This window comes from Chaetura pelagica, unplaced genomic scaffold (genome assembly GCF_000747805.2).
Source record: "Chaetura pelagica isolate M959 unplaced genomic scaffold, ChaPel_1.0 scaffold139, whole genome shotgun sequence".
NCBI classification, from domain to species: Eukaryota; Metazoa; Chordata; class Aves; order Apodiformes; family Apodidae; genus Chaetura; species Chaetura pelagica.
In genome coordinates, this window is record NW_009970717.1 from 1,910,665 (window position 1) to 1,935,323 (window position 24,659).

The window sequence follows — 24,659 nt, forward strand, 5'->3', positions numbered from 1 at the left end:
GGCGGCCCGCCCGGCGCTCCGTGAGGAGCTGCCCGCTCTGCGGGAGCTGGCGGGGTGCGTGAGGGGAGCCCCGCACCGCATGGACAAGGGCAGCCTCGCTGAGGGGGTGCAGGAGAGCGAGTGTGCGGGGCCCGAGAGGTTTGGCTCTGCGGGTAGCTCCGGGAGGCTCACCGCTTGTTTTCCCGTCGTTTATCGCTGAGTAACGCTTTAAAAATACTAATAACGGCAGAAAAAAATTGTGTACAAAAGACAGTAATGAACGGTGGGAAGAGCTAGTCATCAGTTGAGAAGCAGTGTATTGCTGTAACGTGACGAAAAGGGAGAAAAACTTAGGAAAACATTGCTGCGAGTGTTTTAGAAATCAAAAGCTTTTTTCAAGAGGCTGGCATACTTTTAGTCTTTCAGAATGAGCTTAAATCTGTAACTGTAACATCACGTCTAGTTTGTAAATAGAACAAAACTGACCGGATTGGTCCGTGCTGATCTGCTGAGCTCATCGGTGCTGTCAAATAGGCAATGTGTGGGTTGTGTTTGTGTGTGTGTGAGCGGCCTTGGGCACGTCACTCTGACAAGAATGGTGCTTTTTTTCTAGGTCCTCGATACTCAGCGAAGTTTCTACCCGGTCAAGATCTAAACTGCCCTCGGGCAAGAATATCCTTGTTTTTGGTAAGTAGCATATGCAAGCATTTGGGTGGCTGGATTCTTTTTGTAGAAACAAAGTGTGTTTAAAATGATTACGTGAATAAACTGACACATCAGTTTGTTAAAATTATGTTATTTAATATGATCTTACTGTATTCTCTTCAGGCTGGTAGATTTACTTTATTCTTGGTTTGCACTGTTAGTTTTGTAATGTGTATTGGAACAAATGGAATGTAATACAGAACAATTGTTTCATTCTTATTGCTATGGTATAAGCTATTGTATTTAGCTGGAATATTTGAAGGAAAACAACAAATAAATGCAGTACAAAAATGTACAAGGATACTTCTGGTTACTGAAATGTGTTTTAAAGAAGCTTTTCTGCAAAGTTAAAATTAATTCTGAAAGTATCTTGTTTTCCTGTACCAAATTACTGGCAGGTGATGATGGTTCAGGTAAAACCACACTTATGGCTAAAATACAGGGAGCAGAGCATGGAAAGAAAGGAAGAGGGTTGGAATACTTGTATCTAAATATTCACGATGAAGACAGAGATGGTAAGTTCATTTTATATGTAATCTCTTTACTGTAATTAAGTAGCTGTTGTGGGTTTTTTTTGTAACTGAGGTTTCATCAGTGGATTTTGAGTTATGTTCCAGTAGGTGGTTCTAGCATTGTTCTGTATGTTTTAGAAGCTATATCAATTTCTGAAAAGTGAAGTGCATGAGGAAAAAGGACACTTGAGCAGCTCTTTGGATCCATTTACGTTTAGGGTAGATACATTTGCTGATGTTGGCTTACGAGCAGATACATTGTCATTTGACTACTTGATAACTATAGAAAGTAAGTGGTACATCCATGAGGATTTAGTTCTCAGTATGGATTTCTGGGCATGGGTTTTTAGTGTTTTGTTGTCTATGGCTTTGTATGGAATTTTGATTAACTGTAACTGGCATGTTTTCTTAGGAGTTGAATGAGTGAAGAACAGAACTTAAAAGTCAGAATTTGTTTTTCTTTTTCTCACATTAGAGCTTGTCTCTCTACTCCTTGTCTTTCTCTTTGTTGCTGTTGGTGTTTGCTCTTCTCTGCTCTATGGGAGGGGGATTATGACAAGAAACCCATGTAAAAGCAGGTCTCATTATCAGAACACTTTTTCAGAAGGCTAGGGACAGGAAGAGATGAGGAGGGAATTAGTTGTCCTGGATCCTAAATCTGTGTCTGCTTGTCATGTTTTGAGCAAAGTGCTGGACCTCTTTGTGTTAGTTTCTCTCTTCAGAAATGGGGAATGGCAGTTTTCTTATTCATTACTTCCTTCTGAGTTTTCAGTTCAGAACAGGGAGGCAATGAGGGTGGTTCATCCATATTCCTAAAAACAAATGAACTTGGAAGATTCTATAATGGTACTTTGTTAATGTACTGAAGGCTTGCATGAGTGATTAAGTACCATATGTGACTGGTTGTTATGGAGATTGGTCCTGTGCTTGTGTGGTAATAAACTGTCTTTAGATATGAAGGTAGGCACAATTAATGGATGAGTACATTGCCTGTGTCTTCAGTGGCTACCTTAATCTTGCAGTTCCTAAAGATCTTTTGTGCTGTAATTTTAAGTGCTGGGCTGTTCTTGGCTTCCTGAGGTTTTTGGTGCAAGTACTTTTTCACCATGCACAGTCTTCTTTAGTACTGCATAAATACTTCAAGGATAAAAAATCTCTACATTTAGGAGTGTCAAGACAGCCTGTGACATCAGGCTTCTTGAAACATCAAAAGAGATGGTATTATAAAAATGTCTGGTGTGCTATTTTTTCTGCTGCTGTCTATCAGACCTCAACTATGTCTCTACTTTGGAAATATTTTGGGGCTATGCCTGAGTAGTGATAAGTATTTGAGGTGATTAGGAGAACACTGTCAGGCAGCTCTGGCAGGAAAAAAGAGACCTTTTTGACTACAGGACTCAGCTGGAGAATTCAGGTCCTCATGCATCCCTTTAATGGATGTGTTAGGATCTAATAATACATGCCTTATTCTGTCTCGTTAATGTCATCAGCAAGCAAAATAAATTGCAAAGTGGGTCAGGACCTCCCAGCAGGCAAAGATAAGTCTTCCTTCTCTAGCTCAGGTTTGGGTTTATTTCTTTAAACTCTGCAAGTTGTGAGATGTGTGTAGGCTCAGATAGAGATTTGGGAGCAAAGCCTTTATAGTTGACCCACAATTCTTGGATGCTGCAAAGGAACTGAAAATAGGAATTCAAGAGCTTACTGTCATGTACTCATTTTCGAGGGTATGTGCTTTGTATTATACCCCAACTTATTCAAGACCAGCAAACCACTAGAATTTCCAGGTGTGTCAAATAGACACTGGTAAAAAACTCTGTAGTGGAGTGACAAGATCTTTTCAGCAGCTTTCCCGGGTGCTAGGAGATTTCTTTGCTCTCTTTGTCTTTTTCTTCTTCGTTTCAGAATGCTTTATTTGGTCCAGGAGAAATATTTTGGTCATAGTGCTGAGTCATTATCTATCTCCCACTTCCCCTTGGAAATCTTTAGGAAAATCTTCTGTGTTGCTTCTTATTCTTTCCCCAGCCCCCAACACCCTTCCTCCTTGAGGGATATTTGAATCTGACTTCTCCTACATTTGAAGCAGAGTTACTCTAGATTACTAGGTGCATATCTTAGTTTACAGTTACTTTTGTCTTTTTCCCTAAAGATTAGATCAATGATTTCTTGGTAGTGGCTGACACCTAGTTTGGATGGCAAGATACACCTCACTGCTGGGTTGGTCATTAGCTGGTTCAGTTCTGTTAGTTGTTAGTTGTTCAAGGTAACATGCAGTATTTTCGTCTATAGGTCTTAGGATAACTTAAAATAGGTCCCCTACTGAATCTCTACCTGAAAAATCTCCTTCCTAGGTACTATGTCAGGTTCTGCTTAGACTAAATCATTTGTTCAGGAAGAGATTTAGGGATGCCTGAGAAGCAATCCTAAGGGAGGTTCCTCCTAGATCATTAACTCCACGTACAATATCCCTGGAGCATATGACTTGCTTCTCTGAACATAACACTGTAGTTCATCTGGATGAAAGCACTTACAGCACTGGCTGTAAAGTTCACTCAGAATATTAAATGACCTTGAAGCTTAAGCTCGAGACACCTCTGCTAGTGGGATGTCTCAGGGAGCATGGCTGGTTTTAATTTTTTACCTTTTGTTGTGGTGAGCAGGTGTTCTGTGTCCATGCTGGCTAGTTTGCTTTGAGAACTGAGTATCTTAATTCATAGGAGGTAGGAGAGAGGCTCTGTTTAATTTTCTTAAAGGGTATGTATTCCTAGAGTAGCTTTCAGAGTCTCTTAGAGTCATGGGGCAGAGTTCAAGTGAGGATGTACAGCAAGGCAGTGAGACAAACTACGCTGACGGGTTTTGTAGTGATACTGCATGAGTTAAGCTGCCAATAATAAACACCATAGAGAGCTTTCAGTTCAACTGCCTCAGATTACAAATGTAATACAGTTGTTCTGACTGGGCCGAATGTGACAGTGAAGTAGAACCATTCTGTTGTTGTGTTCTTGTAATGAAATCAAGTAGTCTTGGATTTTTGCCTCAGGTTTGGAGTGTCCTCAGTCATATCAAATGCATATTCCAGTTGAACTGGTTGTTCCAGATTGAGCCAAGTGCGGCTGGTACACTGATTTCTAGTGGCAAAAACTGTCTTTTTTCAATATCCTTGAAGTAGTTTCTCTTGAAAATTATTTTTCCCTTTTGTGCTTCACAGCTTGGACAAGGCATATCTAATTACCACTGATACTTTTTGAATAAATGCATGAGGTGTAATTGCAGTTCACAGAATCAGCCATCTGCAGTAAAATTCATCAAAGCTGGGAAAATCTTTTTCATGGTTAAAGAGATAATTAAATATTGAGCAGATCAGAAATGTAGTTTTAGCAGCTATTTTAATAGTCTTTAGTAAGTAGCACCTGCTTTTCCATTAGCATCTGGTAAATGTTTGCTTTGTGTTGGTGTGTCATGTCATAACCACTCTGAAAGGCCCAGTTAACATTCACATCATATGACTAACTGGGAGCTTGATACGGTGCTGACAAAGTTGAATTTGCCAATCAAGACTGCCAAATTGTCAACAACCAGTACTGTATTTTTAAGTGTTTTGTATTTATAGCAATCATAAATCACAAGCCATACCTCTTTACTATAAGAAAGGAGCAAAACCTTTCACTTTGGTACAGTGTTTGTTGTTTTTTTAAAAGTATATTTTATGAGTGCTAAGCTTCCAGTCTTCCCAGCAGATTGATTTCATTTGACTGATAGTTCCAACTGCATTCTAGTTCCATCTCTCTTCAAGTTCCTGTCTATTCTAGATGTTTAGCAGAAACTTAAGTCCTTAAGTAGGACCAAAGGTGTTTAGGAAACAAAACCTTTAGGTATTGGCTTTAAAAAGTGACTTAAAAACAGTGAATTAGGATATTGATTAATTTTTGTTACTTGATAAGGTGTGAAAGTCTTTTCTGCAATGAAAGCTCTTGCAGAATCTATGAAAGTGCCGATGAGAGTTGTAAACTTCCACAGACTGTAGGTAGACTTAAAGTTAGGTTTCTAAAATATTTGTATTTGCTTCGAGGAGACAGTTGTGCATTATTAATAAGCTTTAACTGGTTGAAAGTTAACAGAGTTTTCATTAGTAGATTTCTGCTTTTGGGAAAATGCAAGAGGATGCTTCTGGAATGCAGGAGGTAATGAAGTCCTGCATAAATGTTTCGTTTACTGTTTGCATAAATGTTTCATTTACTGTTGCCTAGTAGTGAATATTCAAAAGCGTTCTCATTATGTCCTAGCATCCTTCCTGCTTCCTGCTTTTCCAGACTTTTACCAAAGTTTCTCTCCATCCTTAGAGGTCTTCCTACAGTTTTAGATTCATACATCCAGTGCTGTGAGAAACCTGTGTGATCTCAGCGAGACCGTTTCCTGAAGTAGAGGAAAGGGAGGGGAGGAAACAGTGGATGAATATGTAAAGGTGCATTTCTTAGAAACAGAGCTATTATTCTAACAGTTTACTGCAAAGGAGAGATCTGAGAGGCACAGTTCTTCAAGTTACAAACGTAACTGCTGTCTTGTTTGTTTAATGACTGATGTTTTAACGTTTTATGACAGCCTAAGCAGGAGCATAACAAATGCTAAATGAAGAGAGCCCATGTATAGCATCTTGATGTAATCTGTCTGTAACTTGGCTGTTCTGTAGTTTTATTCAAGACCTGATAGAAAGGGGTAGTTTGTCTATCTCTGTGCTCTTTTCTACTTCCAGTTTCCCAGTCAAGTTTGGTTGTTTTTTTTTTTCTGGAGCCAGTGTTTTTGATCCTGGTGGATTTTTACCTAGAGTTAAGTTACGATATTCGCAGCAACTGGATTTATTTTTTGAAGTTACAAGATTTGGATCACAGGGTAGAGAAATATAGTGAGGCAGAGTAGTTATGAAGCGCAACAGCTGTTTTGAAAATCTGTGCTCTGCAGTGGTTGGTTTCCTGATCCATGTATTTCAGAATCTTATGTGTGATACCCTTGGAGATCCACTGGTCCCTCTGGGCAGTTGTAGTAGAATAGTGAATACTTCAAAAGAGATACTAGGAAGAGTCTAGAAAACAGAAACAAATGGACTTGGTCCTTTTCAGGAGGAAGTTTCAAGGGTAATGTGTTTGGTTTTTTTTTTGTTTGTTTGTTTTTTTTTTTAAAATTAGGGCAGAATTGATTGTTCAGAGTACCTGATACATCATTCCTGTGTGATGGTCCATTTTCAGTTTCTTCTATTCTTGCCAGAGTTCATGTTTGGGGTAAAACTTCCCATGCCATCAGTCTGTCCCAGCTGATTTTTCCCACTTCCCTGCCTTGCATTACAACAAAAAATACCCAGTTGTTATCAAAACACCATGGGGGGAGAAATGCAAAACTAAAATACCAAATTGTCCACTACTCTTTCTGTAAGGAGCCTGGAAGTAGGAGCCAATTTAAGTCAGAGTGAATTAAGAGCAGGTAGTACAAATTTAAAGTTTGGTAGGTTGGAGATTTATCCTGTGTGTTTTCTCCTCCTATTCCTGTGCTAGAAACCTAAGCTGCTTATTGTTTTTATCTTGTTTGCAGCTTATTTCTGTTGTGAGATGTTAAACCAGCTTACATGTCTGAGGGACACCTAAGGCATCCCTGCTGGACTCGGCTATTATCACCTTCTTTGTCACATGTATTCTGGTTTTACTTGGAATATACATATTTCAGGAATGCTGTTCAGTATTAAAAGATGTTGTGTCAGCTGTTCTTAGTAAAAGCCAAAAAAACAAATTATTTTTTAAAAAATGAAAATATTCTGAACCAAGAAAAAAATCCTGTTAATTGAAGCATGTACCACATAATGTAGATCTACGCATGCATCTGTCCTTTTAAAAACAGACAAGATATGGTAGTTGGGCTTTGGTTTTTCATTTAACCCTTAATATCGTCATCTATTTACAGACTAGTGAAACAACAAAATGGCATCTGTTGAGTTAAAACTGTGCTTTTTCCTTTCAGATCATACTCGCTGTAACGTTTGGATTCTGGATGGAGACTTATACCATAAAGGCCTATTGAAGTTTGCAGTTTCTGCACAATCCCTGCAAGACACCATTGTAGTCTTTGTTGCAGATATGTCTAGACCTTGGACTGTTATGGAGTCTTTACAGAAATGGGCCAGTGTCTTGCAAGAACATATTGATAAGATGAAAATTCCTCCAGAAGAGATGAGAGACATGGAACAGAAGTGTAAGTCTTTGTGCATCCATGCATTCTTGTCCTTTTTTTTTTAAAAAAAGTGAACAAACAAAACCCAAACAAGTTCTTGCAGCTTTATTTTGTGATGATAATTTTATTTAGATTAGTATTTTGAGAATGGGTTGGATAAGAATTACTTTGAAGCTGTGATTACAACTCCAATTCAGATAGACACTGTTAGGTACCAAAATAACTTCAGTTTTGCTAACAAAGCATCAGGTCAGGTAGTGGTCTAAATCTCTTGTAATAATGAGATTTTGATAATCTGATTTTTAGAAAGACCAATTAAAAAAACCAACGCCATGCAGAATAACATTTTTAAAAATAGTGACAACATTCAGTAACTGAGCTGTTTGCTTCCATATCGTATCTAAGCCAGGTCCCATTCCCATAATGTTTTTCTCTTCTAATAGGTCTCTCTGTCCTTGTTTTTCACAAGCCTCAACTGATCCTGGTCTGTCTAATTGTGTTTTGTTACAGGCATTCCTATCCTGTGACTTAAGGAATGTTGTATAAATTAACTTTCTTTCCTGGCATATCTATAGCAGGAAAGAATCTGGCAAGCAGTCATCACTGCAGTTTTGTTTCCTGCAGCTTCTTTCTTTCTTTCTTAAAATAGTTTTGAATGTTTCTTGAGAGTTTTTTCTGTTTTCATATTTAATTACTGCAAAATAAATTCTTTCACTGGAAAAGTCTTTAGCAACATAAATTCCTGTTCAGCTGAGGTATAAATTGAGACTGATCCTTTCTGGGTGCTTTTGTTCAGAACTGTTGACTAGCTGTACTGGAGTGTTTAAACCTTTCAAATACTGCCCAGTGGCTTCCTTAGATGCACTTAGGGAGTAGTGTCATCTGTTTAGTCTTTAAGATGTATTTGTATAGCTGATATTCTTTCTAAATGTTAAATAGTGCTTTCCCAAAAGGCTTGTGCCTGTAGCACACTGTCTAGAATTTAAACTTAATGGTTGAATTCACCTGGGTTTGATCAGCAGGTTATATTTTAAAAAAACAAAAAAACCCTGACAATTTTTAAGGGAAAAGCATTCTTTTTTTTTTCTTTTATGTGGGAGATGGGAAGTCAGTTCTAGTCTCAAAATACAGCAGCTAGCTCAATTTGAACTTTTCTGAGATGCACCAGATTTTCTGGCAAATAAATGTGGAGTTTGTGCACTTTACCTTTGAAAAGAGAAGTGTTTTCTGTGCTGTATGGGGGAGCCAGTTACAGCTGTGGCAAAGCTTTATCTTTGTGTTATCTTAGAGATTTCTAAATTGAAGTATTGTAGAAATTCCTAGTTTCTCTTGTGTTTTAATAGAGCCGAGGGAAAAGTTGAGTTGCCTAATTCACACGCTTGCACAGCTCTGCTGCCATCCTGTGGCTGAGCGGTGAACTGGGGTCCAATATCAGCGTGCAGGTAAAACAGGGGCCTTCGTTTCTCCACCCACAAACTTGCATCTTGCTCCTTTTTTCAGGTGTTCTGTAGGCCGCTTGTGTCATCTCAGATACTGCCTTCTGAATTCTTGCAGATTGTCCCTACGACCAGATCTCTGCTCAAAACTTTGGCCACCATAGCTTGTAATTCTCTAAACAGCAAATTGTGCTAAAATAAATTTCCTAACTGTGGCTATATTAATGTAACTGGTTAGACAGTACAGAGCCTGAAGACAGTCTTATGACTACAGTCCTTCAAAAAAACTACACCAGCAAAGTTTTCTGCCTATGCTTACTGAGATAAGCTGCCACTTAGAAACAGAGAATCACTGTTGCAATAGCCCAGGTATGAAAACACTGGGGTAATAAAGCACATATGCAGAGCAGGCAGTCAAAACATAGAAGCAGGGTGCAGAGCAAAGAGATGTGCTAAATTAATTCCAGTAAAGCCCAACTGCAGTGTAATGCCACATGGATGTGTTGCTTGACTTCAGTTTGCAGAACTGTGTTCACTTACTTTTCCTTCTTGATACAAGCTGAGGCATGTGAACCAAGCGGAATGTCCACAGTGCTGTTCCTAACTTGTCAACTCAGTACCAGTAACCACTTTTTGTTGACCCTGGGGACAGATTTTCTAGGATTATCCCATTAGCATCCATTCCAAGTGATGTTAGGTTGTTCTCTCTCTCTTACTAAGATATTATTACCAGTTTGCAGAAATCTTTTTGTTAGCTCACCATTCTCAGTGGAATTAAACTTTGGACTCCTTGTCTTTACTTTCAGTGTTTTAGTGACCTTTCTCCACCCAGCCTTTTGTCTTGTGTTTGCTATTTGAGATACCAACTCCTGGCTCTACTAGGTGGATGACCTAGGCTCCATCTGGTTTATGAGAAGCTTTTCTTTTGTGTTAAAGAGCTTACAGAATGGGAGGCAGGACACGTACAGAAGCAACTGTCTTGCCTTGAAAGAAATTGAGTTATTCAGAGTATGCCAAGAACATTGTTTGCACTCACTCCGTCACTGAGCTGCTCTGGAAATCCCTTGCTTGCTAAGAGCTTGCCTGGTGTCGATTGAGATAAATAATGTCAGTTCAGTTACCATAAACCATTGTTTGAATCACATATTTGAGTAATAATTTCAGGGAAGATCTAAATTTTGCCTCCCAGTTCATGACAGCAAAGATGGCTGTCAGGAATCTTACTTCTGAAAATGATATCCTATTCAAGCTGAATTACTTTCAGGTTCTCTGCCTTTTTTGTTTGTTTCTTTTTTGTCTGACATACACCTGAAAGTATTCTTAAGCTGAAAGATAAAAGGAGTTTACCCAGATGTCTTTTGTCTAGGAATTCTTTTCACAAGACTAAAATTTATGATCAGTAAAGACAGTGCTCAAAAAAGCAAAAACTGCATTAATTGATTGTGAAACGTAATAGAGAGTAAAGAAGGAATGACTGTCTCAGAAAAAAGTTTTGTTTTTCTTGTTTTGCTGTTCAGTGCTTTTGTGATCGGTCTAGTTAAATACTGTTTGTTTTCCATTTTCTTATTGCTGTTCCAAGACTGAGGATCTTATTGTTCCTGGAACACTTAAATCTAAGAGTAATTGTGAATTGCTTTCTTGGTGGTACTTCCAGTCAGTTGTTCCTGTGACATGAATCATACATCTTTTCTTGATATAGTTAGCTTTCATTACCTTGTATAAATAAGAAGTAACATGAAGGCAAAACAGATAACTGGACACTTGCATTTATTTGCTGTGTTAAATGCAAAAGTCTAAATAAAGGGCTTTTTGCCTAGATAAGCCAAAAGTTTGGCAGATAAGTCAGCACACTGTAGCAGAGGTGTTTTTTGGTGTTTTTTTTTTCATGTCTTATCATTATCTGGTGATAGTTTTTGAAATGTAATAGTCCATTCCTAATCCTTAACCTTATTGACAGGTAGCAGAGTATTACAGATTTTTCAGATGAACAGTTGTTTTTCTGATTTCCTGTTTTAAGTACATCATCTTACCTGTATTTCCTGTTCAAAAAAAATTAAAGTAATTTTCCCATACTTCTTAATAAAGATAAGGGTTATTTCCCATACCATATGAAATGATGTTCCTTATTATGAAATTTGTGAAGGAGAAAATATTCATAGCTAATGAGAAAAAAGGAAAAAGAAGACTTACACAAGCTGTTTGAGTCCATGATGAACTTCATGTCCATTAAAAGTTTGAGAGGGGAGATCAAGTGAGAAATAGATACTGGAGTGTGGAAAAGTAGGGGAATATTACTTTGATATAAATATAGGTAAGATGATGCATTTAAAACAGGAAAGCAGAGAAACAATTTTTCATCTGAAAAATCCTCAAGCGTGGGAGGTAAGGAAAAAGCATTAAATTGCTGTGTGACAAAGCAACACTTTAAGCCAAGTGAGCTTTTTTATTAGCTGCTTAGAGTGCATTTTGTTCATCAGAGGCCAGTCTGACAGCGCTTGTGATACAGGTTTTCTTGGATTAACAAGACTAAATTTTGAATGGGAATGAGAGTTGAATCAGAGTCTTCAGAAAGTGTTCAAGAGGCTATCACTAACAAGGACTTAAAGCACCTCAGTTCTGAAACAAGTGCGTCTGTGTTCAAGATCCAGTAGTTAGTGATTCCTAGTGTTGCTTTTGCCTTCTTTTAACTCCAGCAGTTACTCCTTCAGCAGACACCCCTGGGAACTGAAGCCAAGTGCTTTCTGTAGTGTTCCTCAGTCTCTAGGCAGGGATTAGTGCCAGGCCATGTGCTGTATTAACAATCCACAACAGTTCATCTCCACAGTGAAGTTTGTTATTCCCTCCATGCATGGATAAACCAGAGTGAGTTACAGCCTTGTTGGTTGTTGATGTGTGATGCATGGAGTTGTTGCTGCCTACTCTTGGGGAGGAGGAGAGTTGGGAATCTCAGCTCTGTAGGATTATGGTCCTCATTCTCATTCAGCAAAAATTGGTGAGGATGTACCATCAGATTGCTGAAGTTGCGTTTCCTATTGTTTATATTACTAAAATTCTTAGGGTACCTGGAAAAATTATTTGTGTCATGTTGTCAGAATCCTACTGTTTACAAGAGAGGCTTTTCTTGTCCAAATTTGGGGGGATTTATACTAATAGAAAACTTGGTTAAAAAACCATTTTTCTGATCTGATATGACCTAGGAAATTAATATTGTCTGATTATAATGCTGTAGTAAATTGAGGACAGTATTGTGAAATACTCTTTTACATCTGAATGATTGTTGTGGATGTAAATGGTATTGTTTATACTGCTGTAAAACACTTTGATAGCTTTGGGGTTTTTTTCTATCCTGAGCTAGGAAGAGTCTGAGTAATGAAATAAGTCCTTTATAAAAACCCTTTTCTACTTAAATGCACTGGAACAAATTTGCTTTCTGTGAGGTAGTCAGGAAACATATTTAATGTGCAGAATGTGTAATGGAATGTTGATTTGCAGTTGCTGAATATGAAACGGTACTAGAGGAAAACATCTCTTTGAAAGCGTTGCTGTTTCTTCTCCACCAGAAGGCACTGTGTCCCCAAGTTTAAAAGCAACTGCATCCTATTTTTTTTTTTTTTCCTTGGACCTTGTAATATAATGAGTTGTTGATTGGAAGTCTTATGATCTATATTTAATGTATTTCTAAGCTTTTCTGTGCACTGGGGTTAATTTGTTTTCCACAAGAATTACATAATTTTCTATTCCAGATTGTGCAGCTTTGAATCAACGTGTTTTTCTGATTCGTTCTTCCACATGACCATTCTATTGCAGGCATGGTTCCTATATGGAAAAAGTAGTGACCTAATTTTGCCAGATTTGTATTATAAACTTTTCTGAGGGTTTACCACTTCCTAAACCTCAGAAGTATCAGGTGGCCTGTAGTATAGCTGCAGTTCCTTCTGTCACATGAATGTGCTGAGCAACGCAGTCTTTGTGACTGCTGGAGATTGGGAGCCTTTTCCAGGAGTTTTCCTTACTGTATGTACAGTCAGCCTGCTCCCACTGTTTCTAAAATAGAGGCTTTAAAGGGAGCAAATAAAAGCATTTTGTTTACCTCTTTCCTGAGGGATCCTCATGGCTAAGCAAGGAAGAGGCTTCAGGTGAGATTGTCATACGAGGGAGAGCCCTGGACCCTTGGGAAGTGCTGTGCCTGGGAGCATACACATCCCATAGGCAGATTTATCTGGTCTGTGGTTTTCATCCTGAAAAAAGACTTAAAATCTTTAAGTTGCAGCCCAGTTTTGATAAAGCATGCATGGGGTCACAGTGCACTTCCAAAATGGTGTTAATACTATTATATTTCCTAGGCACTTCAGTATTTGATAGTATTAAATATTGGGATAATCATCGTTGCCATAAAATTAAAAAGCTGAAAACATACCATTTAGTTTCATCTGGACTCCATTATAGTTTTCCAGAATGTAACTTGAGTCTCTCCTTATAACATTGAGAAGTCCTTAGTCTGTATTTTATAGCATTGGATGCCTGCAAGAGAAATGTAGAGTAATAGAAACTTAAAATGAGTAGTAGTTTATAAGGAAGAGTGGCTGTTTCAGCTTCCTGTTCTGCATGTCCATTTCCATTTTCACCATGCATTCTTCCAAACTAGGTACAAATTGCACCAAGTATAGGCAACTACATTTATGTTTTCTGTTGTTAGCTGCCCTCTAATGAAACACATTCAGTTGAGGAATGTGCATTTCTGCATATTATAGCTCTTGCATCTAGTTTTGATTATTTGCAATGATTCCAAATTGCACTTGGTTTAGCTTGCTGTACATTTTATTGGTGGAGGAGAATTGTGTTTGAAGAGGTAACAAGGTTTAAGCTTGTGTTCTGCTTTCATGTAGTGCCTCATTATAAAAGTAAAGAAAAAAGGGTTAAGATTTCTAGTTAGTCATAGATATAATTTTAAGGGAATCAGTTAATTTTTTTGTATCTTAAGAAGATCTTTCTCTTAATAGTTATAAAGGAGTTTCAAGAGTATGTAGAACCTGAAGAAGGCTACCAAGGATCACCACAAAGAAGAGGTCCTTCTGGCCAAGAGGATGAACATGTTTCTTTGCCACTTGGAGAAAATGTGCTGACTCACAACCTTGGTATTCCTGTGCTGGTAGTTTGTACAAAAGTGAGTTTCTAGTTATGTTGGCTACTATGGAAGAGTTTAATTACTTTTCTTTTAGATGGCATGCTTTATACAGTAATGTAAAATGAATTCTGGATTAATAGTAGCAAGTTGTTTTTTAAAGTAAGCTTCTGCCATTGGTGTCAATTTTTAATTTTGTAGAAAGGTAATAACCTTATCAATTTTATGTTAATTACTGTATCTTTTGATTTATTGATGGCATTTTAAAAATAGAGGCTCAAACTAAACGTGTTGTGTGTTTAATATTAAGGAAGATACTTTATGATATGCTGGTATTAAGTGGCTTGGTTTTCTGGGTTTGTTTTTCTCCCTTTCTTCCAGTGTGATGCAGTGAGTGTATTAGAGAAGGAGCATGATTACAGAGAAGAACACTTTGACTTCATTCAGTCACACATTCGTAGATTCTGCTTACAGTGTATCCTTTCCTGCACTGAAGAGGTTTGCTGTAATGTGGACTCAAGAAAATACATTGTAGTGTTGGATGGCGCTTCAAGTTGATCTGAGAAATTGCTCTTCGAGATTGCTCAATATTTAGTTATTTACTTTGTAGCATTTGTTGTTTTGTAAAAGTCAAGAGATAATATACAACTTTTTATAGTTCTTAATTTGTGCATGAGTTTAGAGTCTTTGTTCCTTTACGTTTTGTGAGGTGTTTTTTCTCAGTCTTGCCCTCAGAACTTGCAATTTCCATGTAAGCTTGAGGTCTCAGCCATCTCTTAAGTTTTTTCACAGTTAAGTGCCTGGGAGGGCAGGTTACTTTCGTATATATCAAAGAAAATGATAATGAGCTCTCTTGTGTTATACTCTCCTCCTCTCCCTGAATACTAAATGGCTATAGCTTTTGCCTTGAAATACTTCTCAAAATTACGTCTAGTATATATTTGTCCGTTAGCTCCTGTTTTGAAATACTTACTATCATTTAAAAGCTATATCTTATGTATTTTTCCTTAAATAAATAATCAGATGGGGCTGCCTTGATTTATACATCAGTTAAGGAGGAAAAGAACCTTGATCTGTTGTATAAGTACATTGTACATAAAACATATGGGTTTCAGTTTACCACGCCTGCCTTAGTGGTAGAAAAGGATGCAGTTTTTATGTAAGTCAGTTGTATACGCAGCATGATTTCCGATTATTTTCTGTTAAGCAATACACTTCATATAACATAGCCATAAAAATAACTTGAGTGGTTTGTGTCATTCAGTGTTCTGAAACCCTGAATTAAAAAAACCTCAAAACTTATTGCATATTACTTGGGTTACTTGGCTCAGAGTATGCCATTCCAGCTTTTTAGTATCTTTGGAATTTGGCTGAGAATTAGGACTGACCTATAATAAAATTGCCTTATTCGGGTAGAGGGTGGTAAATAGGTGGTCTCTGGGTAAATGCTTTTTTGTCAGTGAGAAGGCCAAGCTTTCCTTCTTTTTATAGACCTGCTGGTTGGGACAATGAGAAGAAAATTGCTATTTTACATGAAAACTTCACAACAGTGAAACCAGAAGATGCATATGAGGACTTCATTGTAAAACCTTCTGTACGAAAGGTAAAGAGGGGTAAACCCTTCCCTGCCCCCTGAAAAATAAGTGCAATTTGCTTAAATGGCTACTAAAAACTTAATATTGAATAATTCCAAATATAAATTTAAGTTTTTAAAAATCCAAATGTATGAAACATCAGGCTTTCATTTTCCATTTTTTAAAAATACTGTCAGTAAATACAGAAATCATATTCACCTTAGTGAATGAAAGGCAGTCTAAAAAGAACCATTTCATATGGGCCTTTTGGCAGATATGGGACAAAAACAGTTTTTGAAAATGGAGGATGCTGTTGTAGGACTTCAGCAATTTACATACACAAGTGGCGTTGAGGTTACCATGTAAAGGCAAACCTTGTAAAAGAAGATAGGATACAGCTATTGTTCTAATATTACTGATGACAGATTTCTTCATGTATGGCAAGAGCAGTAAATAATCCATGTGAGTTCTGTATATTGCTACTTCTGTGAGTATAGGCACACAGGAATAGGATCTGTGTAAAATAGATTCTATGGGAAATTGGAAATGAAACTGTATGCAGATCTGTAAGGTTTTAGAGCTTTCTTACATGCCTAATGGCTCCAACTCAAGCCCGTGAAGCTTTCATGTAAAGGAAAGGTCTGATCCTGAGGTTTGTAACTCTTGGCACCTCTAGGACAATCATTGCCTGCTAGTGGTGTTATGACTGGTAACAACTAGAGTAATGCTTCTTCTGGGCTGTGGGGTTGGGGGCGGGCTTACGGAGAAGGTATCCTCAGGTCTGAGGAGGTGCTGATGAGAAGGTTGTTTCTGGGAGAATATCCACAGGCTGGCATCAGTGCTAGTCTACTCCATTCACTTACAATTTTATATTTTTTTGAATGACAACTTTTTAAATTTGACTGCTCTTTGAAATGTGGAAGTTTATTGTGGTTTTGTTTATTTTTTCAAACAAGGAATAGTGTTAAATATATGCCTCTTTTTCTTCCTCTTTGATCATGAAAACAATTATAGTAACTTCAGATTTTACTTCTAGTAACTAAATATTTTGTTCAACAGTTAGTCCATGATAAAGAGCTGGCAGCAGAAGATGAACAAGTATTTCTTATGAAGCAGCAGGTAAGAATGGAAGAATGAAAGTAAGTCATTACTAAATAAGATTTCACTTTGTGCTCTCTGTTGCTACTGCCTGCAGTTTTTCATTCCTCATTTATATCACTAGAGAGCCACTTTTCAGCTTTGCGAATTCAGGTGTAATTGTGTGGATTTTTTAAACAAATACAAGTAGAAAACATCACCACTTTTCTTGGCAAGTGGAAAGAAATATATGTTGAGAAGATAAATAATTTACATTTCAAAGCAGAAGAACAAGAATATTATTTGAAATTTCACAACGTATACATATCTGTAAAACATAAATACTTTTAAAACAAAGCATCTTAGTGTTGCAGTTTTCTTACAGCCAGAGGCTTGAAAGTCTATAAGGTGTCAAATTTGGCTATGGTGTATCTTGTTATTTTCTTTACTGATTTATTAAAAAAAACCACCACAGCTAGTAATACTTTTCTGTGTAGTTGGTGATAAATATCATAGAGGTTACAGCCTTGGATGTCTATGGTTGTGGCTTATAGTTCTGGAACGGCTGTGTGAGACAAAGGACTGAAGCTTATTCACTCGTTTTAACTCTTGTCCTCTAGTGGTAAAGTCTGGGAGTATATAAATATCAAAAAGGAAGCCTGTAATTAGAATAGAAAAATTATCAGATTACATAGTGGTAAATCAGAGGTTTGTCAGCTTCACTGTATTTTATTATTTTATATTTTTTGAAATATATTTAATATTCTTAATACATTGCTTTTGCAGTCATTCCTTGCCAAACAGCCAGCAACGCCTACAAGAGCATCAGTAAGTAGATCCAAGAGAACAGTAGGTATTCTATTTCCTTCTAGGGAAGAGGGAATGATTCTAACCTGTGAAAGTTAATTTTGTAGTTGTAAATCTAAAATACATAATCTCATCAAGCTGCAGAAAGTAGATAATAAAAGGATGACAATAAGTTAAAATGTTTCTTATAAATTGCTTAATTCGTATTCACTGTGGAAGCACAGAAATATCTGATGATTATTGAACTGAAAATTTCCTGCAGTGATTCATCCTTTCTTTTAGTGGAGGCACATGCCCAAAATATTTGGTGGTGTTTAGTTTTTTGGTTTCTCCCAGCTACAGTGCTAATATAAAGGTTTTAAAAATATGTATGTGATCTTACACTTGCCTTATACAACTGATCCATTTAAGTTCTCTGATATGTGTGATTTGGACTTTTTTCAAGGAATCTCCTGCAAGAGGCCCTGCAGGATCCCCAAGAACTCAAGGCAGAGCTGGTCCCACCAATGTGCCCAGTGCCTCACCAATAACATCAGTTAAGAAACCAGATCCAAATATTAAAAGTATGAGTAAACATTTTGCATTTTTTTTATCATGTGTTATTTTCCCTGAAAAAAACAACCACCTTTTCTGTAGAAAGATTCTGGAATTAATTCACTAATGGTATAGTTGGTTTAGTAGCAGGAATAAATTTATGACATAGTTTCAGGGTCTGGGGTTTTTTTGTTTTGTTTGTTTGATTTTTTTGTTTTCCTTGTCATTTATATGATGTGAAATAGAGTTCTGTTAGTGTCAAGCAGTCAGAGTTTAAAATATATTATTTCCTTACATTGCCTAAATACGTTATGCATCAGTTGGATTACTAGAGTGGGGACTGCTTAAAGGTACATACAGTTTTATACTTCATATAACTTATCCTGGAATTCACAATGAAGTTTGTTCTACTAAACCCTCTCTAGATGAAGTAACTTGGAAATTCTACCCTTTCCCCTCCCTCTGCCCTAAGATGTAGTGTGGTTTCTTTCCTCTGTGTGCATTAAGTAAGTTGGTCAGGCCAGTGTTGTTTTTAGTATGCAGGATGGTGCCCTAACTCACAGTGGAAAAAATACTCATGGAGTTTTCTGTCCTGTCTCATTGCTGTATATCAGAGTTCTGATTTATGAAGAGTAGTGAGGCATGAAAGACTGCACTAAAACATTTATGCTTTTTGTTCATAGACTTCCAAATCTCTGAATTGCACATCTATACTTAATACTTTGTTTCTTGGCTTCTACGTTTAGAAAAAAAGAACAATCAGGATATAAATATTTAGATGAAAATTTTGTGATCCCCTTCCCCATTCAGAAGAGCAGTAATCTCTGAATTTGTCAAAGAATGCTGAGGACTAATGTTCTCAAATGGAGTGAGGACTCTCATATTTGAGGTTAATTTCCTTTATGTTAGTTATGTATGTATATTAAAAACAAGTTCTGTCATTTACCGGCAATAACTACTCTGAGAAATACAAATTTGAATATACACACACCCATATTTGTTTTTTTTATGTAGATAATGCTGCAAGTGAAGGTGTCCTGGCTAGCTTCTTTAACAGTCTGTTGAGCAAAAAGACTGGCTCTCCTGGGAGTCCTGGTGCTGGAGGAGTGCAAAGTACAGCCAAGAAATCAGGTATTGTTATTGCAGGCTGTTTTGCATATTTTTAATATTTTATTTGGCCAACATTGGTCTTAACTGCATGTGTCTTTTAAACTGTTTGGTAAAGTGACAGACCTTCACAGATGACAGTGCCAAAACGTGCTGTCTTTAGACAAAGGAACTGAACTACTGCAACTTCACAACTCTAGAGCTTCTATTAAGCCTGTTGTAACTTGATTCTCTGCATGGAGTTATACTGCTGGGATACAAATAACACTAAAGTCTTAATCATATTCAGAAAATAGTTTGTATTTTTACTTTAGAATTGCTTCCTTTCTTGACACTTATTGTTGTCTGAAGGCAATTGAGTTAATTTGGTTTGGACTGCGATTTCCAGTCAGACTACTGAAATACCTCTGGAGTTCAGGTTTAAATATAAGAAACCCATCAGAATAATTGGTACCTTTGCAAAAGTTTTTTGCTTGTTTGTTTGTTTTTTAACTTAAGCAAAATGAATTATGTCAAATCAACTTTTTGTAGAAATAGGACTAGAAATAATTTTAGGGGGTTATTTTTATCCATGCTCTTTATCTAAAGCAGAATCAGGGAATTCCTGGCTAGTGGTTAAAAAGCAAACAGATGCTGAAATAAAAGATGTAATGTCATCCCTCTGGGAAGTCTATTCCAGTTCTTAATTTCTTAGTTATTTTTTTTGTTGGTATGACCAGTGTTTCTTAATCCCAGTATTGTCTGTCTTGTGTGAGTGGAGACAGAGATCAGTGTAGCCACTTTGTATTTCCACAGTTTTTTGCATATTCAAAAGCTATTATCCGTTTGCCAGGGACTTTTATCTGGACTACAAGAATGCACATCTGTTGGCCTTTCCTCACAGGTTGTGTTTTCATGGCTCTGATAATTCTTCCTGTTCTTCTTTGGACTGTGACCTGTTTCTTTTGCTGCTCAGAAATGGGTGCAATAGATCAGAAAAGGCTCTGTCTGCCCTAAGCAGAGGTTACTTAATCTGGGTTGTATATTGTGCTTCTGTTTAGACATCTCAGCTGGATGCTAGATTTTTTTCATCTGTATGATACTGATCAGGATTTGTTGTAACAATACAACCAGTTTGATGTCATTTATGCCTCCTAGGAGGAGGTTTTCTAGTCCGTTTCAAGTTAACTTAGTATTTAAAAAGATTGTACATTTTCTTCATGATTGTTTTCCATTCTGTTATGAGGCACCCCTTGAATATTTTTTTATCAATATCTTTTTCCCTCCAGTCCAGCCTTTCAAAATCTTCTGTTGGCCCTTCAAGCATGCTTGCCTACATATCTGGTATCTTAAACAGTTGGAGAGGGTAGATTGCCCAATAAAAATGTTGACCAGTACTATGGATAACTAATGGGTAATTTAATAAATTACAATACGTTCATTTTTCTGAAGTATCAAGACTGGTTTTCTTGTAGTTTGTTTACGTGAAGGTTATGTGAGATGTGACACCGACCACTTCTCCCTTCTCCACAGAACCTGTTGTCCTATCATAGAAAGAAATTTGGTTGGCTTGACACAACTTGTTGGTAACAGATGAGTGTTGATGTGCTGGTAGGCTTGCTAGTGACCACCTAAAACATAATTACAATTTCAGAGAAAAATACTACGGTAAAAACTAACTAGTCTGTAGTGGGCTTTACTGCTTCCTCTTTCAGTCTTCTAAAACATCATGTGCCTCTCAGGAGTTTTCAAAGATAACAAATGGGTATATGTACCTTTTTTTTTTTTTCTTCTGTCAGCATTAACTTCTAATTTAATACATTATTTCTCTCCTGAAACATCTAGAGAAAACAGTCATATACCCTTAACTTTCTTGTCTCATTAAACTAAATTAGACAAGTTCTCTTCTGGCCTTCTGTTAGAGGTTGAGCTCTGTTTTCTTTACTAGTTTCTTCTTAATTAATTCTCATCATTGGCTTACCTTTTCTTGAACGTAAGTCATCAGAATTGTATGCAGCACTCCAGATATATCTCACTGCAATGCCTGGTACAACAGTTCTCTCTTCTTTGGTGGAAGTACTTCTCCTGAGTGATCTCAAGATTGCCTCTGGCTTTTCTTGGCTGCATCAGGGTGGCAGCTTGCACCCATTCCCGGACTTTCTGAACAGAATAATCGACTTTCAGTTGCAAGAGAATATGCCTGTTCCTTGTCAGCTGATGTGCTCACATCCTATATTCAACCAATCTAAGATTAAACTTTCCTGAGAAGGTAAGGGCTCCTAACATATCCGAAAAGTTCTTGTTGAGCTTATAAGGTAGCTGGTGCTGGTTTTAACAGAAAAGATTACTTGTTCTTTCCTGGAAGAGATGAGGAGAATATCTTGGAGAAAGTCTTGTTTGTGGCAACATCCTCTGTCCAAGTAAATGTGCTAACATGATCATTGTAGGTATTTTAAGTGTCTAATATGAACTGTTAAGGGAGCTCTAAGTTTTCAAAAGGTTGACACTAAAATATGTCACTTTTAAGAGACCATCTGTTCCTCCCACAGCTATGAATATTCTGTGGTTGAAATGTTGAGATTCTGTCACAGAATGAGGGAAACATTGTGGATCTCAACATGCTGGTCAGTGTAGTTGATGTGTTGGTTTCTGCTACATTAGCACTTAGTTGAGAGAACTCTCTCAACCGGGCAGATGCTGCAATGTCATTTCTGTTTTTCATGCTGTGTAATTCCTTACCCATCTTATTTACCTTTATGTTTCTGGACTGTCCATCTTCCATGTGTAGACCATGATATTTCAAATAACTTGAATTGGTGGTTTCTATGGTGGATTAATTTTCTTTGTATGGACTTGTAGAATTGAAAAGTTTTTTTATTTATATTAACAAGAAGATTTTTGTGCATTCTAAGGTTTGCTTTCACCCTTCTATTCTTGTGCAATAGATAAAGGAAATAGAGTTTTCTGCTCTCACTTTAACTTAGAAAAGACAGTACCTATAATTGTATAGCCCATCACTGTCCTTGACAGTATTTTTCTAGGGAAACTGAAAGCAAGTATCCATTTATAACAAAGGGGAAAATTTTTATTTTCTTGCGAAAACAACTCCCTGTATTTTTTTCTCCATTGAAAGGTGCTTACCTATGGTGGTGGTAAAGGGGAGTATGTAAACCTACATATCATTGAACAGCTTGGCAATGTTTTTGCTGTTCAGCACGAGGTGCTTGCAGGAGACAGCTGCTTGGTATTGTTTTGGAAGTTTAAGGATCCAGTTCATCTAGCATTAAAAAAGAAAAAAAAAAGCCACAATTTTTGTTTAAACCTGCTTTTGTTTGAGCAATAATTTTGTGTTTTTTATTGTTTTACTATTTAGGTTTTTTTAACTCTGAAGTACCATTAGTCTACATGTTAAGTGTTTTGTACTGTAAATTATATTACAGTTAATACACTAATTTTTAAATTTTGTTGGAATATTCATGCTTTCAGTTGATACTACTAAGAGTACTGTGGCTTACAACTACTGCTTAAATCTAAAACCTGTATAGTGGTTGAAGGTAGCCTTTTAACTTGGTTATGTCTGTACTTTGGAAAAGAACACTTAAATCTCTAACAGTCAAATCTTGCCTTCTTAATGTTTTCAGCATGTAGCCTGGAAAAAATCCACCTAATATTTCACACACATTTGAGCTGGAAAACATATGCTTGTTAAATTCTTTGGCTATGTAAGGAAGCTGTACATGGTTATATAATCTACTTTTTGCCTAAAAATACAGTTTTTTTAATCTTTATTGCTTGTATGCTCTAAGCATTAGAATATATTGTTCTAATTTTAGCAATTAATTTGTCTGTGGGTTTATAATTTTCAGAATGAATTAAACTGATGGTTCAGTTAGAGAATTATTTAAAAGTTTTGAGTCTAATATGAAAATGTAGGATATTTCCATGAAATACCTCAGTGTGTCTGTTTCCAATTGAAGAAGTTCTTTGAATTGACTGCTCTGAGATATTACATGAATATGCAGTTCATGTCCCCTTTTTTTAAGGGAAATGTCTGCAGACAAAAAAGAGTTCTTCCTCTTAGTTATTTAATATTAAAATGCAACAAGTATAAATGTGACCAAACAATGTGATTTTTTGAACAGGTTTCTTACATACCTTGGAAAACTTGCAGTTGAAATCTGAGTTTAAATAAAGTCCTTGCTCTCAGTAATTCTAATAGAATTGTGTTCAGTTGATTGTTATAGAAAATTTTACTAAATGTGCTTGTTTTTAAAATATTAGTTGCAATAAAATATATCACATATTTTTGTGCTTTATTCTGCTGTATCATTAGTATTTCATCCCTTTAAATTGAATCAAACCTTAGTATTTATCAGCCTTTACACAGACATTACCTTGCAGTGTGTCCAACCCTGTGTTATTGGACAGGTGGCAAAAAAGTGAGAAATCATATAAAAACATATAAAAGTGATTTTACAAATACTCATCGGTTAGAAAATTTTGTTTAAATTAGATTGCTTTAACTTGGTCCTTTTTTTTCCCTTTTTTTTAGGACAAAAGACAGTTTTGACAAATGTTCAAGAGGAATTGGATAGGATGACTCGCAAGACAGACTCTATGGTAACAACAAACTCTCCTCCAACAGAGAATGAAGCTTGATAATGCATAAAAATGCCTATGTAAATGACCAAATAACTATGTATATTGATCTGATAAGACCAGGAATTTTCTGCTATGGCAGATGCTATCAGTTTTTCTTGGGGCAGGGGAAATGAGCTTACTACGTCATTGCCTTGTCCCAGTAAAAAGTGCACATTCAGGAAGTTTGCATATAAAATCCCTCTGTATAAGATAACCATTTAGAGTTTATATAGGGCAATTCTTTTGGTTTTGGAGGTAAGCAGGTGCAGCTGCATTTCCTGTTGTGAAGAACACAGAGAAGCAAAATGGAGAATTCTTATGAAAAACCTACTACTGACTGCACACGAGGCAAGAAAGATTAATGAAATCCTCTTTCAGAGTTACTGGAATTGGCTACTTGTATGTTTGGAAATGCGTTGTATTCTTGGAAAGGTGGTGGTGGTGTAACAGAGCATTAATTAGGTGAGAGAAGCCTAGGTGGGGAATGGAGCCCTAAAAGGGGAAACAAGTTTGGGACAGTGAGAAACTAGAATGTTGGATTGACTGGAGAGGAGCAATGTTGTTTAATCCTGTGTTTCACATAGGGTAAATAGTCACTGTTTTAAAAAGGCTACTTTACATTGGATAATTCCAGGCCAAACACTAAGCATTATGGGAATTTATTCTTACTATAAATCTTCTTTTAGTTTTTAAAAACAAAGTCTAAGAGTGTGAATGCCCTTTTTGGTGTAGCTGACAAAGGGAGAAACTATAACTTGTTTAGATCCAAGTGCCTGGCACAGTGTGTGATGTGTCTTTAGAAGGTGCTTGAACTTATTGTGCACTGTAGTACAAACAGTCACTGTTTGGTTTTATTTTAAAATCAGTAGTTTGGCAAGTTGTATTTAATTTTAAATCCTGTTTTCTGATAGCTTCTGCCTTTTTTTATGCCAAGAGGCTATAGCCTATGAGGAATGATGGGTGACGTATCATTTTC

General features: G+C 36.8%; 1 protein-coding gene across 1 annotated transcript; it reads left to right on the top strand.

Moving 5' to 3' along the window:
* Positions 1 to 79: 79 nt before the first annotated feature.
* Positions 80 to 24,372, top strand: DYNC1LI2 (dynein, cytoplasmic 1, light intermediate chain 2). The gene is made up of 13 exons (XM_010006236.1): positions 80 to 138; positions 593 to 666; positions 1,083 to 1,199; positions 7,197 to 7,427; positions 13,843 to 14,006; positions 14,346 to 14,439; positions 14,988 to 15,123; positions 15,456 to 15,567; positions 16,598 to 16,657; positions 17,402 to 17,443; positions 17,868 to 17,985; positions 18,971 to 19,087; positions 23,595 to 24,372. Exons 1-13 carry the CDS (start codon positions 80 to 82, stop codon positions 23,699 to 23,701), a joined length of 1,431 nt encoding a protein of 476 aa, XP_010004538.1. The 3' UTR covers positions 23,702 to 24,372.
* The last annotated feature ends 287 nt before the right edge of the window (positions 24,373 to 24,659 follow it).

What these genes read in the sequence shown, in the direction of transcription:
- DYNC1LI2 (XM_010006236.1), top strand. Translation starts at nt 80, where the DNA reads ATGGACAAGGGCAGCCTCGCTGAGGGGGTGCAGGAGAGCGAGTGTGCG. An exon ending in TGCTGGTAGTTTGTACAAAA is followed by an intron (nt 14,007 to 14,345) that starts GTGAGTTTCTAG and finishes CCTTTCTTCCAG; the next exon opens with TGTGATGCAGTGAGTGTATT. An exon ending in GAAAAGGATGCAGTTTTTAT is followed by an intron (nt 15,124 to 15,455) that starts GTAAGTCAGTTG and finishes TTCTTTTTATAG; the next exon opens with ACCTGCTGGTTGGGACAATG.